The sequence below is a fragment of the Phyllostomus discolor genome, chromosome 4 (assembly GCF_004126475.2).
Source record: "Phyllostomus discolor isolate MPI-MPIP mPhyDis1 chromosome 4, mPhyDis1.pri.v3, whole genome shotgun sequence".
Classification (NCBI taxonomy): domain Eukaryota; kingdom Metazoa; phylum Chordata; class Mammalia; order Chiroptera; family Phyllostomidae; genus Phyllostomus; species Phyllostomus discolor.
Genome location: NC_040906.2, coordinates 125,457,709 through 125,473,060, shown reverse-complemented (window position 1 = coordinate 125,473,060; position 15,352 = coordinate 125,457,709). Strand labels below are relative to the sequence as shown.

Here is a 15,352-nt window from a genome sequence, read left to right as displayed (position 1 = left end):
TTATGATGTCTTCGTAGAGAGTAATGTCTTGCTTACCAGAATGATATGTGCAGTAGGTAGAACACTTTTAGGAGAAAAGAATACATTTAATACTTCAAAATATCATCCTGAAAACACATAAGAATTTATTTTTATCATGCAAAATTTGACCTTTTTTATTACTAAGGATACTCCAATTAAATGAACTTTTTCTTGTACAGAGTATATTCACAGAACCATCTTATATTATATATAGCCATTTGTCAAAATATCAAAGATTTGTTCACACATATTTACTCACCTGCTCAGAAAAAAGGTCACTGTTATCTTCCAGGTATTTACTGAAAGGGTTGGGTTCATAGGCTTCCTCCTCCTCTTTTCTCAGTAATATTTTGGATTTTACAGGTACCGGGCGAATTACTCCAGGTTTAGTCTTCATGAACATCCAAAAATTTTTTTTAAATAGAGAGACAAACATTATTAAAATAAATAAATATGTGTATTATTAAGTCATCCAAATGTTTTCACAAAAATTTATAATTTAAAAATTTTTTAAATGTCTTTTCAAATTCAGAAAAAACAGCCTAGAAATCAAATGATTTGAACTAATGTAACTTTAGTTTTCAGTTAACTGTTACAGCAACCAACGCACAAAGATTTACTATCATGATGTTCAAAATGCACAAACTTCTTCATGTATCTAACCAAACATGTTTTTGTATATCCTTACCAGTGCATTCAGTCAATAATCATTTCACTAGACAAATATTTACTGAGAGCACACTCAGCGCCAGGTAGTATTCTCATTCAGGGCATGGGAGAACAGATGAAATTTGGCACATTCATCAAGCCCATAACAACTTCTCTTTTCTTGAAAGTGCCTCCCACCTTCATGTCTCCAAGTCCACAGAGCTAGGCATCCAAGAAACCATGTTCATACCATATATGATGAAACCAGGGGTGGCCTTCTAATCTATGTGGGTGAGCAGTGAGTAGCAAATAGATTTTCTCTCCCAAGAATGTGGAGTAAGTATTTAAACTGCTCTGTGGACACTGGGAGATTGAAATTATTATATATCAATTTGGAAGCTATGGGGAAACCTTAATCTACCATAAAATAGATCAGATGAGGTCAAGAATGATAAACAAAAGTTCATGAAGAGACAGCCCAGAGAGCAGATAGGCATTTGAGGGCTTTCCAGAATGAATTTCAAAACGTTCCAAGGGCCCACCTACATTTCTTGCACTGAGCCTCCCTAAGACTTTCCTATTCTTATACACTAGACTCCCTTTTTTTTCAAAGTCAAGTTTATTTCTGTAATTTGCCATTAAAAGACTTTTAGCTAACAGACCAATCATTCAAGATTCATAAAGTTGTACCCAATGTCAGTTTGATGGAAGAGAGAGAAATCTAGTTTGGGGCAATTTCAAAATGATGTTTTACAAAAACCAAAATCTTGTTACACTGTAAAATGTCAAAAATAATTGATAAGTTAGCAAAAATATCCCAAACAAAAAGTCAATAAAAAATTGTGACACTTTTTCTGTTTAGGCACTTTGCTGTAATCATACTTCTCAACCCCATTTTCTTTTGGAAAAGAGTAAATTAGCTCTCCTCAATCAAAGTTGATGTGCACAACTTAAGCCTTAAGGGAGTACATCTATCTCTCTGCTATATAAACCACCCGAAATATTTTGAGTCTTGAGTAAATGTTGATCTGCAATACTTTTTTCAATCAATATTCTCCCAGTTGGGGTGTGTGTGTATGTGTGTGTGTGTGTGTGTGTGTGTACCCCAACTGGGGAAATACAGATGGGGAAAAGTCTCTCTCTTCCTCAGGCTGAGAAATATCTCCCACTTAAGAAACCCTAATTTCTTTCAAGGGGGGAAAATGAGCAAGTAACATCCAACTGTGAATGAAGTCACACAGTTGAGTATACATGAGCGAACAATATCCCTCAAATAAACTCAACAGAACAACACAGCCCAGGCACCTGATATCTCCCCCAATATCTGAGTCATGATCCTACGTTGCCCAGATTTCCTGTCAACTGTACTTCCTATTTCATTTCTCCTTCTTTCTGTTCCTATTCCTGTGCCTTCTCCTTCTTTCCCACTTCTTTGTGAGGCAGGAAGACAATACAATAACACCAGTACTCACAGCCTAACAGATTCTAAAATCATCATTGAGCTTTAGAAGCTGAACTTGTTGGCGGTATGCATGAAGATGAAAGCAGAGAGAAGGAATGTCTCCGGAGCACTCAATATGTTAAGAGAATCCCTCTGCTAAAAATCATGACCACCGGTCGCTGTGCTCCTAGCAGGCAGAATTTGGGGGTTATCCTGGCCTGGAGCCTTTCACTCAGATCATTTGTCTTGGGATCATCATGTTCCAGGTGAGACCAGAAAAGGACCTTCTGGTTGGTTGAATATCATGTACCTGATGCTTCATTTTTGTTTCTCTACCAGCCTTTGTACTCATTAGTTCCCATGAATTTCCTGGACTTCATGGTTGTCTGACAACTTGATAATGATTCTCTACCTATTTCTCCTACTTTACCAGATTTTCCACATGTTCTCTTCTTGGACTCTGTCCACAATCTTGGTCTGCCTGAAGTTTCACTTATTTATACATTTATTGGTTACTTCTTGTATATGCCCTGATCAGAGATTGAACCTGCAATCTTAGCATATCAGGCAGACACACTAACCAGCTGAGCTACCAAGGCAGGGCCACCTCTTTTCTCTAGTCCTAATTTTCTTCTGCACCTTAACTAGTTGTCACTCAGCAGTCAGTATTTCATAGACATGAAGGCCAATTCTAGGCAAAAGAAGACTGGATATAGCTTGTCTTCGACATTGTTCATACTTCCCACCCTATAACCTTGAACCAAATCCTCCATAACCAACTTCCTCTCACTCTTTAGTCCAATTGGAAATAGAATCCTGGTGGCCCAATTCTGAACCTCATTCACTTCCATAACCATGTACTTGGTAGCCTCTGCACCTTGCTCACATCATTCCACATTTTTTGAAACCAGCTCAAAATTTTTGAGGACTCAAGTACAGCCAATTACATTGTCTTTCACCCACAGATCCAGATGCAATGTTTTAGATAGATTATCTCATTGATTCCTGATATACAATAGGCCTGTGAAAGGCTTAGAGAAGGTAAGTTCCATGCCAAATCATGCCGTTAATACTCGTACATAAAGTCATCGAGATTAAATCCAGGTGTGATCTGATTATCAAGTCCATGATTTTGATTACACCTATGCCCTCAGAAAGAGGTTGAGAGAGCATAGACAGAAATTTAAATTATTAAAGATGGTGGCATAGGTAAACATGGCTCATCTCCTCACACAACCACATCTAAATTACAGCTAAATTATAGAACAATCATCACTCAGAACAATCAGAAATAAAGTTGAATGGAAGTCTGACAACTACGAAATTAAAAAAAAACACATCCATCCAAATTGGTAGGAGATGAAGAGACATGGAACAGGCTGGTCCCACATCCACATATGGTAGATAAAAATTCAAGAGGGCTATATTGGAAGCAAGGATTCCCAGCCCCATACCAGACCCCAGCCCAGGGTTTCAGTGCCAGGAAGTTAAGATCCCATGATTTCTGGCTGAAAAAAAACAGTAGGGATTGAGTTGGTAGAAGCAACTGCTGGAGTCTCAATAGTTTCTCTTAAACAACTCACACACAGAACTTACTCATACTCACTCCCTCTAAGCTCCAGCACTGGAGTAGCAGCTTGAAAGACACCAGTGACATATAGAGAGGTACTGAAGTATCTGGCACCAAGGCTGGAGCTGGGAGACAGCTTTCTCCCAGATAGAAGGGTGGATGGATGCCATTGTCCCTTTTCTGAACCCAACCCCACAGAGCCACAGGGTCAGCTGGTGGGTACTATACCTGAGACTTCATCAACCTAACTAACACAATTTGCCTTGCCTGGGAGATTCCCTGAGATTCCATCCCACCCAAATTATGGGCCCACCAAAGTGTTAACAGAGACTTTTTCATATAAATGATAGGTCTTGGCTCATGCTTCACAACTTCCTAAATTCTTTCAAACAAGCAACAGCTTATCTCAGTGAGCCCCCAGACCCCATACCTCTTGCTAAGTTGTTGCAGGCCTGACACTAGCAGCAGCCAGCCTAGATTCTTCCATTGGCTTCACCTGAGAACTACAAGCCCAGCAAAAGTAGCAACCATCTCAGATCATTTTAGAGCCAAGTCACAGTGGCCCCAGGCAAAACACAGCTGGGGGCAGACCTTGGCCTGCACTACCTGTAAAACTGCATGGCCTGGGCACACAGTGGACAGTTACAAACCAGGTAGAAGCACCACCACTCTGCCCACACACAGCTGATCCTCCACAGAGGGTGGAGGTTGGTGGTCAGCAGTCACATCCAGTCCTTATACCCAGCTGGCTTGGGTAAATCCCTCCCATTGACCTGCCAACAGCAATCAAAGCTCAACTACAAGAGGAAGGTATACTCAGACCACCCAAAGGGTGCACCTCAATTACTCAGCTAGGGTGATAGGGTGTTAATGGACCCTACAGGATACCTACTACATTAGACCATGCTATCAACACAGGGAGTCAAAGCAACTCTACCTAATACACAGAAATAACAGAGGAGTTGCCAAAATAAGGAGACAAAGAAACATGGTCCAAATGAAAGAACAGATCAAAACTCCAGAAAAAGAGCTAAATGAAATGGAGATAAGAAATCTATCAGATGCAGAGTTCAATATACTGGTTATAAGGATGCTCAAGGAACTCAGAAAGTACTTCAACAATATATAAAAAATCTAGGCAGAAATGAAGGATATACTAATTGAAATAAAGAATAATTTATATTGTTCTTTATTTCAAGTAGAACATGAAGAACAATTAGTAGAGTGGATGAAACTGAGAATCCATTCAATGATTTGGAACATAAGGAAGCAAAAAACAACCAATGAGAACAAGAAAAAAGAATTTTAAAAAATGAGAATAGTGTAAGCAGCCTCTGGGACAAGTTCAAGCATTCCAACATTCACATCACAGGGGTGCTAGAAGGAGTACAGAAAGAGCAAGAAATTAGAAATCTATTTTTAAAAAATAATGAAAGAAAACTTTCCTAATATGGTAAAGGAAATAGACATGCAAGTCCAGGAAGCACAGAGTCCCAGACAAGATGGATGTAAAGAAGCCCACTCCAAACCACATCATAATTAAAATGTCAAAGTTTAAAGATGAAGAGAGAATATTAAAAGCTGCAAGAGAAAAACAGTTAGTTAACTACAGGGGAGTTCCCATAAGACTGTCAGCTGATTTCTCAAAAGGAACTTTACAGACTAGAAGGGACTGGCAAGAAATATTCAGTCATGAAAAGCAGGGCCCTACAGCCAAGATTGCTCTACCCAGCAACGATATCATTTAGAATCAAAGAGCTGATAAAGAGTTTCCCAGACAAGAAAAACTAAAGGAGTTCATCATCACCAATCCATTATTACATGAGATGTTAAAGGGACTTATTTAAGGAAAAAGAGCAAAACTATGAGTAAGAAAATGGCACAAATATATATCTATCAACAATTGAATCTAAAAAAACAAACTAAGCAAACAAGAACAGAGACAGAATCATGGATATAGAAAGTGTTTGCTGATTGCCAGATAGAAGGGGAGTGTGAGGGAATGGATGAAGACTGAGAGGATTAAGAAATACAAATAAGTAGTTACAGATTATCCATGTGGATGTAAAGTACACTATGGGAAATGGAGTAGCTAAAGATATTATATACATGAGTCATGGATATGAACAGTGGTGTGGGGAATGCCTAAGTGAGAGGGTGGTACTGGGTGGAGTGGGGAAAATTGGACAACTGTAATAGTATATCAATAAAATATAATTTAAAAAAGTAATTTTTAAACACCTATCTCTCTATAACTTTCTATGTCCATTCATTAATGATTGTCACATCCTTGATTCTGGCCATTGTTTCCTCATTCTATATCATTTTACTTTTCTTTTTATAGTCTTCCTAAATCCAGTTTTTCTTCTCTGTAATGGAAAGAAAGCTGACATTCCTGCCAAATGAATATTCTTGGATACTGTAGGACCTGATGTTTCCTGCTCGATATACAAATTCATACATCCTTCCTTCTTCTGTGCACACGTTCACACCCTGCACACTCCACCTCCTACAGAACTCTAGAGTTTATGTGGCCAAGACATCAAAATTTATACTGATATCTCCCTTGACTTGGTTAAAAATCCACTCCCAAGAAGCAGCATGATACTGGGGGGAAGATAGCATTGAGGACATAGATTTTATGTTTTGCAATAGTGTTAATCAACTGTATGACCTTGAAAAAGCCATTCAACCTGTCTGGACTTTCTGCAAAAGGTTTATAATTCTAACTCATGATTAGGTCTTTTAGTAGTGAGTAATGACACATTTTATTATTTACACTCCTGCCTCCTCAGGAATCACACCACACAGTTATTGCATAAGGCTTGTTTCTGCTATTCAATCCATCTTTCAACCAAAGTTACCAAAGTGCCTCTTAGAAAGTCTATAAAAGAGTACATAAGATGCAGCTGGTGGTGTTGCCAGTACACATAAGGTTCTGTTAGAATATTAATTAACTTCCTTTCTGCTCTTCCTATATTTTGCTCCTCAATGTCATGTAACCCACATTTGCTGAAGACTAACACAAGTAAACTAATGGTTCTCTCCAAGTGAGATGTCTGCTACTACTTTGCCACTAAGAAAGGGGGCTAGAGACCAGCAGTATCTGCATCCCCTCAGAACCTGTTAGAGGTGCCAAAGCTGGGGCCCTACCTCAGATCTACTGAATCAGAATCTGCCTTTGAACAAAATCCCTGGGTGATTCATGTGCACATTAAAATTATAGGCACCCAACTAGAACCCATCCCATTAAAATATCATGCTGCCCACCTAAAGACAGGCCTTCCTTTGTCTGCCATTCCAGAGACATCTGTTTAACCTTGAACTTCTGCCTCCAGACCGAAGCAGAGGCTTAAAAACAGACTATCCTTTAGTAATCTCCTATCTACAGTGCAGCTTTGCTCATAGGCCCTTAATATCTTCCCAGTTCAAATAGACTTTGGTTCTCTAATCCGGGCAAATCTAATTTACTAAGTCTGTGTCCAAATAAAAACAAAGAAAATAATGTGAATTAAGTTAGAAGAGTCTATAAAGGTGAACTACTACAAGGTTGTTGTTTTCAAGCAATATTACAACAAAACTAGCCCAAAGAGGCCCTTCTTTCATTTCTACCTGCTATAGAATCCATGGAAGAGTGAGGCTCAAAACTTACAAATACAAATATCATTCTTATAGCATCTCCATGTTTTTCTTTCCAGCCTAAGTGAAGAAATAAAAACAGGTAATAATTCCACAGTCAGCACAAAACGCATGGAAGGAAAAATGAGAAAGCTCTCCAAACGGCAAATTTCAATTCATTTTGATGAACCCACTGAAAACTGATTTACCTTGGATGTATGATTTTAGAAGTGCTTTGAAAACAAAACCACTATCATCCTGGAGCTTTTAAGCATACCTCTATTAGATGTTGTCTAGAGCCATTTTCTCACTTGGAAGTTAGCCTGTGTCAGAAACTGTAGTGTCTACAGACATGTAGATATACAAAGGGAGACCCCCAAAATACCAGAATTTATTTATTAAAAAGTTGTGTATTTATTCTTGAATGTTTAAACTTCAAAGTACTCTCCATTTGATGCAATGCACCTATTGAGACATTTTTTCCACTGTTCAAAAGTTTTTGAACATGTCAGTTTTGATGCCTGTTAGTGTTTCTGTTGTTTTTTGTTTCACATCTTCCACATCAGCAAGACATTTCCTTTGAAGACTTTTTTCATCCAGGGAAACAAAAACAAGTTACTTGGGGTGAGACTGGGTTTATTGGGAAGGTGGGACATGGGAGTCATGCCATTTTTGGTCATGCCAAAAACTGCTGGACACAGCATGCAGTATGACATAGGTAGGTGCACTGGTAGTCACCCATCATGAAATGAGCAAATGTATTGAGTCTTCAAAAAAAATTCACTGAAGCCAAATGCAGCCTCTCACAACAACACCAGCTGGTACACTGATACAGATGGGTTCCTAGAACACTCACCTAGTGGGAGAAGCCTGTACTACAAGGGGATTGCCCTCCAGAATATAATTCTGGGTTTCTTTTTGTTCCCCCCTCATAGCCCTTGTTCTCACAGGGCTGATAATCCAATTGAGTAAACCACGGAACAATAACAGTGTAAGCCAAGTCACGTCACTCCTCTCAATGCTTCACCTTTTCACTTAGAGTAAAAGCCTACAAAGTGCTATATGACCTAATCTTTTCTCTCCCCAACCAGCTCCGCCTTTCCAATCTAGTCTCCTGCTACTGCCCCTCCCACTCCTTCACTCTCTCCACTCCACCATACACTGTGCCAGTCTCTCCTCTGGGAGTTTGCACATGTTCTTTGCTTTGTCTGGAACTCTTTTCTCCCTTCCCAGGATTGCAATCCCTACCTCTTTCCCTTTCCTGCCTTATTTTTTACCAAAGTACTTACCAAAATCTGACACCAGTTCACATTTATTGTCTTGCTTTCTCCACTAGAGTGTGAGTTCTGTGAGGCTAGAGATCATTGTTGTGTTCATTTTTGTATCTCCAACACCTAGAACCACACACATGACACTGAGGAGACACTAAATGAATATTTAAAGAATGGGTAAATTAACTGACAGGCAGAAGCCCTGTATACTGGCAATAATCCAATAGAGGCCTCAAACATGGAGGCGTCCCATGATTTTTCCTGAATTGAATTTTTGATTACTGTATGACCTAGGAAAAGTAAACTGCAAGACAGAAAATCCACAATGCCTTTCACCAACAGAGAACCAGAAGAAGGGAAGTGGATTAGTGACTCAACTCTCAGAGATAAAAGGCTGGAGTTATCATCTCTGATGGATATAGGAAGTCAAGGCCAGATAGCATTTCTGTAGGGACTTTATAAAATTTAAGCCTCTCCATTAAAAAAAAAGTTTTCTTGTGTCCCCCGTTTGCTTCTGGTAATAAACAATAAAACTGAAAACTAAAAAATAGTACTGCCATCTTTTTTGAGAATTCAAAAGTGAGGTGGAACTCAGGAGATCATATCTAACTCTATTGTTAGTCTTGAGGGAGATGAAGTTGGAGAGCTAGAGTACGTAAAGTCCCCAGGGCCTGTGGGCAGGTTTTAATGGCCTGCTATTCATCATGTTTATAACTCATCACGTATACACTTAAACTTCAACATTGCTACTCAGGGCACTGTAAAAATAGACACTGTTTCTGTCCAGAACTCGGAACTCAGAATCATATTCTATGACAAGTTGGTACTGCCTCTGGCTAAAGACCAAAGTTGAAAATTAACTGCCAGTACTGACCTAGAAAATCCATTACTAGTATTTTAAAATAATGGCTTCTTAGAGCAAGATCTTTCTTAAATTAGTAACTTCAACTAGCTCTGATGTTTTTAATTGCCTTTGACTACAGGAGTACGCTCTAAGACATTCGTGAGGAGGTGGTGGTCCCAGTTTTCAAGGGCTTATTTTTACCCTTTTGATGAAATAAGATATATCATAAAACAGCAAAAAATGTAATAAAACAAAAAAATAGAAAATTCTATGAGCCTGCCTAGGACCTACCAATCAGATCCAAAGAGTCTGTTAAAGTGCCATAGTTGTTTTCACCTGTTTCTTCAGTCTTGTCTTTATTTTCTAGTGTTATTTATTTATTTTTTAAAGAGTGTCTGTGGCAACAAGCTCATAGAAACTCAAAAACATTTTACCAGTCAAGACTGCTGACAAAAGCATCTCTCTAAACTATACAGCTGATTTACTCATTTAAATAATAAACGTTTTTTGGTTCTGATTCTTTTTCCAAAAAAACAATACTACATACTTGAAGCAAATTCTTAACCTTTATTTTTCCCCTCAGAGAACTATCTCAAATGTCAAAACACTACAGTTTTTAAGATTAGAAAAAAAGACAACAGCAACAGGAGCAGCCGAGAAACAGGATGTTACAGTGCCCGTCAGCTGCAGGACAGTTGAAATGGCATTACAGGTATCTGCACTCAGTTTATTTTTTTCCATCAGAACAATAAAAACGACAATTTCTGTCATGAGAATCTAATAGGATAACATGCTGAACAGAACTTTGTTAAGAAAAAAAAAGCAGCATAAAAAGAATCTGAAAAGAAAATGTTTTTCTATGTTCACATTTAGGATACAGTGTTAATACTAAGTGATACTAAATGGATACATAACAATTTCTACTTGACCTGTTTTTTTCCAAAATAAAAAATTATAATTACTGTGGTAGTTGTATGAAAGTAAACATCCAAAAGATTTCAATAATTAAAAAACACATACCAGGACTTAAGAAACATTTTGTGGAATGTACACAACACAGATCGGCCAAATTGAAATATTTCAATGGTTAGAGAAAAGACAATAGCATGACTCAGACCCAAGGAGGCGTATCTGATAAATGCTGTAGCACTTAAATATGTCATGTCAAGAAAAACTGGTCAAGGACAAACTGCTTTTAAGCTTGAAGAAGACATCAGTTCTACACAAAAGCTTTCAGGGCCACATTTTCTGAACAACGGAGACTTCAAGAGCCCTCAGAAGGATGAGTCATGCAGCGCTAAAACAGGACACATCAGCTGGCATTCAGAACCCAGAACGAAATACCTGCAAGTTTAAGCACTCTTCTTTATAGTGTTCCAGGAAACTGTATTTGCTTTTACCTGTATAGAGCCATGTGTCTTATTTTTTAAATCTATTGTTTTGTACTCTCTAGATTCAGTATTCCATTGTGGAAAACAATGAACATTTTACAATGGCATGAAATTTCAAAAGCAAAAGTCAAATGCCACCTAAACCACACTCCCCTACCTACCTCCAAGGAAAAAGGCTGGCACTTTCCCATCTTGTAGCACCCCACTGTTTTCTTTTATTTTTTAAGATTTTATTTATTTATTTTTAGAGAGAGAAGAAGGAAGAGAGAAAGAGAGGGAGAGAAACAGTGTGTGAGAGAGACTGGTTCCATCACACACACCCCCAATTGAGGACCTGGCCCGCAACCTAGGTATGTGCCCTGACAGGGAATCAAACATGCCACCTTTTGGTTTGCAGGCCAGTGCTCAAATGACTGTGCCACACTAACCAAGGCCCCACCTGTTCTCTTATCCAGAGAAGAGACATCCCACCAGCCTCTGTTAATATTGTGATAACTCAGCTCAGGAATTAGGAAACCTTGTGAAGTTTCAACCTAGATTCTCCTTTCCTTTGCTCGCTTTGTTATACTAGGGGCATACTACCCACAGGTGAAAAGCCTCTACACCGTACAGACTGACCCTGCTCAGTGTTCTCATCAGTAAAGGGTCACACCTCTGCAGGCCCGACACAGATGTCCAAATGAATGTCACACTTCCATAGAGACCCAGTTCCCCAACTTCTTCATATTCCCCTCAAATTACCTAAAATCCATAACAATTCCTTTTGAAAGTTACACAGAGCAAGGATGACCACTAACACTGATCTTAGATAATATATTTAAAAGCTGTGGGTCTATGTTTTGGCCTATAAAAATGGTCTCTCATATTATCTCAGAGTTAATATTTTAGAGATTTTGTGTCAATAATAATGCCTCCCATCTGGACAGGGGGCAGTGGCAGCTTCACATACTATCCTAGGGGAGCCTTACAGTAACCCCTTGAGGCTGACAGAGGAGTTATACCAACCCCCATTTTCTAGACAGGTATTTCCAAGACCCTTGACTCTCAGTTTCTTTTCAGTCTTGATGTCCTGTGATATTATTTAACAGAAAAAGAGAAACTGACGCAGAGATTGGTGAATTAGTTTCATAAGAGCCCCCAAATTATTCTCCCTGAGCTCACTACTAAATAATTTGGCTTCCAGAGCAAAGAATAAACATATTTTAAGAGTAAGGGCCAGGTCATATATTTTTTTCTTCCAATGTTTAATTGGCACAATGGCAATGTAAAGAAGCGTGCATGGAACTGAAGAGCATTATGCTAAATAAAGTAAGCCAGGCAGTGAAAGACACATACCATATTATCACCTATAAGTGGAATCTAAACAAAACAAACAAACAAGCAAAATATAACTAGAGACATAGAAATAAAGAACAAACTAACAGTAGCCACAGGGGAGGGGGAGGGGATAGTTGAGGGGGAAGGGGAAGGGTTTTCAGAAACATGTATAAAGGACACATAGACAAAAGCAAGTAGGATCAAGGGTGGGAGGTGGGGATGACCGGGGTGGGGGGAAAATGGAGACAACTGTACTTGAACAACAATTTTGAAAAATTCAAGAAAAAAAGTTTTTTAAAATTTAGAGGAATAAGTTTTCCATTTCACTGGAAAAAATAATTATGAAAAAGTGATATATTCTTAAAAAGCCAATTCTCAAAAACAAAATGGCTTCTTTATGAGGCTTTGCTGCCACAGCATTTTATCATACATTTTCACTTCAACCAGTTTATTACATTTCCTGCCTAAAATAAGAGCCAAATAATTTTAACTACTTATTCTATATAAAACATACAACATTTACTTATGTAATTTAATTATAATCTATCACATATTCCCAGTAATTTTGTTTTTCTGTGCTCCACAAATACATATATATAATACACACATATGAACAAAAACCAATATGTATCATCAGAATTACCAGTCATATGGCATCTATACATGTATGTGTTATAAGCATATGTGTGTATATATGTATATAGTTTTATTTTTCAAAAGCATTCTCATTTATTAATTTATTCAGAACTTAATCCTGAAGAGAATTCATTATGGCAAATGTTGGGAACTTCCCTGCCTGGTTTCAGGAGCTATAATCCCCTGCAAGGCTAAGGCTGAGTGAGCACCTTGGGATCATAAGCTACTAAGGAGACAAAGCTTATCTCCCTGGCAGAGGTGCCGCTCTGCTTCTTTTACATCACCCTGCCTGGACCCCAATTCTTGATTGGTTATCCCATGATGGGTAAGATTCCTCAAGGGAGGGACGATCTAAGACAGACATGATCATAGGGGGTCCCAGGGAAGAACTTGGGGGGCTATAGAAAAAGGGGGTGATGGACCCTCACCCCTGGGCTTTGACATAGCCTGAGTCCTCATTCTGTCTGCAAGAAGTCTCCTAATCTCTTGGCTGCCTTACTTCCCCTGCCTGGCTTAAGCCTGAAACAATGCTGGAGGTGGGTGCCGCCCTGTGCTGGAAAGGGCAGGTTCCCTAGGGTGATCAGGCCTAAGAAAAAATGCTTAAAATCCTATAAAACCTACTTTGCTAATTTAAATAATAAGGGATCAAGCAGGAAGTGAGTTTTTTCCTGAAAGTTTTATGGCCCTTTAGCTATCTGACTCTGACTTAAAATAGGCCTTCAGAGTTCTTTATATGTTATCTATTGTTTGATCATTTCTGCCTGACAATGATTGATGAGCTTTATGTATACACTCTGTATTACTATGCAAATTGAATCCAATAAAAGCTTGTCAAGGCAAGGGTCAGGGCACTCTCCTCTTGAGGGAGTGACCAAGGCACTCCAAGGCTTTTTCTTCTCTTGAGAGAGAATCTGCACCATCCTTTTTCCTCCACAGGACTCAATAGTCCATGTGAATTTGTCTCATATTTCATCCATAATGCCACGGACACTGTGGGCCAGAGTCCGAGTCAGGCAAATATTGAAAATTCATTCATAAAAGTAAAAAAAGTATAATTTAATTTATAAATGGTATTACTTAAAAGTAAAAATATTATAAATCCTTAAAAAGTAAATGCCATATAACATTGCTGCAGGCAACAATTTATAATCTATTTTATTCCCAGGTAATGTAAGTACAGGGTTAATGTCACAAAATGAAGTCAATGGGATTGAATTAAATAATAATATCAACACAGGAAATGTTCCTTTTTTATATGATAAGCTTACTTTATAATCCCTTCACAAACCCACCTATATCTCAAGGGCATTTGGATATTAAAATTTAATTTAAAACTTGGTTAAAAATTTTCTTGAACTTTTTAGAGAAAAGGTCTAAAGTAAATGCAAAGAAATTATCATCAAAGTCAGTCAAAGCAATGCTTTGTACTTTCCTCCCTAGAGAACACAAACATAGAATTTATAGAATTATTTTTTAATGCAGGAAAAGGCTTATATATTATATTTGTAATGAGTTACTTTTACTATGTCCCATTTCATGAAGTCATTATGTATATTTGCTTCTTTGAAATAATTTCCTAAAATATTAAGCCAAGAACTCTCATATATATATGTCAGTCTGATAATTTATATGCAAAAAATAAATACTTGTATATAACCAAATACATATGTCATCATTTAATATCTAAAATCTATTTATTATACTATTGAGTATACTTATACATGAGGAATTTTGTTTTGCATTTTTTATTGTTGTTCAAGTGCAGTTGTCTCCATTTTCCCACCACCACTTTCCCCCACCCCACCCATCCCCACCTCCCACCCTCAATCCTGCCTCCTTTGAGGAATACTAAAAATATTCTTGATTTTCAACATTATTCTCAAGAAAAGTATATCATTATTTGAAATATTAAAATAGTTATAGTAATATTTTCATATCTAAAGTGGGAAACTGTTCAGCTTTATTATGTTATTGCAGTGCTGGTTTCCATGGCAACTCCTTCACTTCACTGTGTTAGTAATGATAGACTCACAGCACTTGAAAGGCTCAGGAAGCTCCTGTGTAAGAGAATGCTCTCATTGTTCAGCGAGGAGCTGGAGGCCCAGTCTCAGATTCATGACTTATCTACTGTCAGTGCAGTAGTCAGTGTCAGAGCAGGAAGTACAGGTGGATCTTGTGGCCCCCATGCCAGCACTCTCTCAACAATCTTATACTGACTGCCACATTCAAAACCAACTGCCATTAAAATTACACACACACGCAAACATGCTCCATACATGTGCCCTATGTGTGTGAACACCAACATACCCAAGCAGTTTGATTGAATCAGGTTATTTTAAGAGTCAAACTACCCTTTTATGGTTTTGCACACAAAATAAAAATGTTTTTGTCCTGGTGGCATGATAATGACAAGATGACTTGTTGGTCATGGAGGTGGGACACTGAAATAACTATTTTGAATGGGGGAAAAAAGTCAATATTAAGCAGTGATTTTGTTTTCTTAATGTCTCAAACTGCTTTACTAAAAACTTCCATTAATTTCACTGAACATGTCTATTTCTCAGGAATTTTCAGTTTATAAACAATACAAATTAA

At 38.1% G+C, this 15,352-nt stretch overlaps 1 protein-coding gene across 10 annotated transcripts in view; it reads right to left on the bottom strand.

Annotated features, from left to right (window-relative positions):
- The window catches only part of LOC114494998 (muscular LMNA interacting protein), a 235,055-nt gene that overhangs the window by 55,043 nt on the left and 164,660 nt on the right, over positions 1-15,352 (bottom strand). For all 10 annotated transcript variants that reach the window (XM_036024247.1, XM_036024249.1, XM_036024253.1 and 7 more), the window contains one exon: positions 281-412. In XM_036024247.1, the coding sequence (XP_035880140.1) occupies positions 281-412 (132 nt within the window). The remainder of the gene's footprint in view (positions 1-280; positions 413-15,352) is intronic.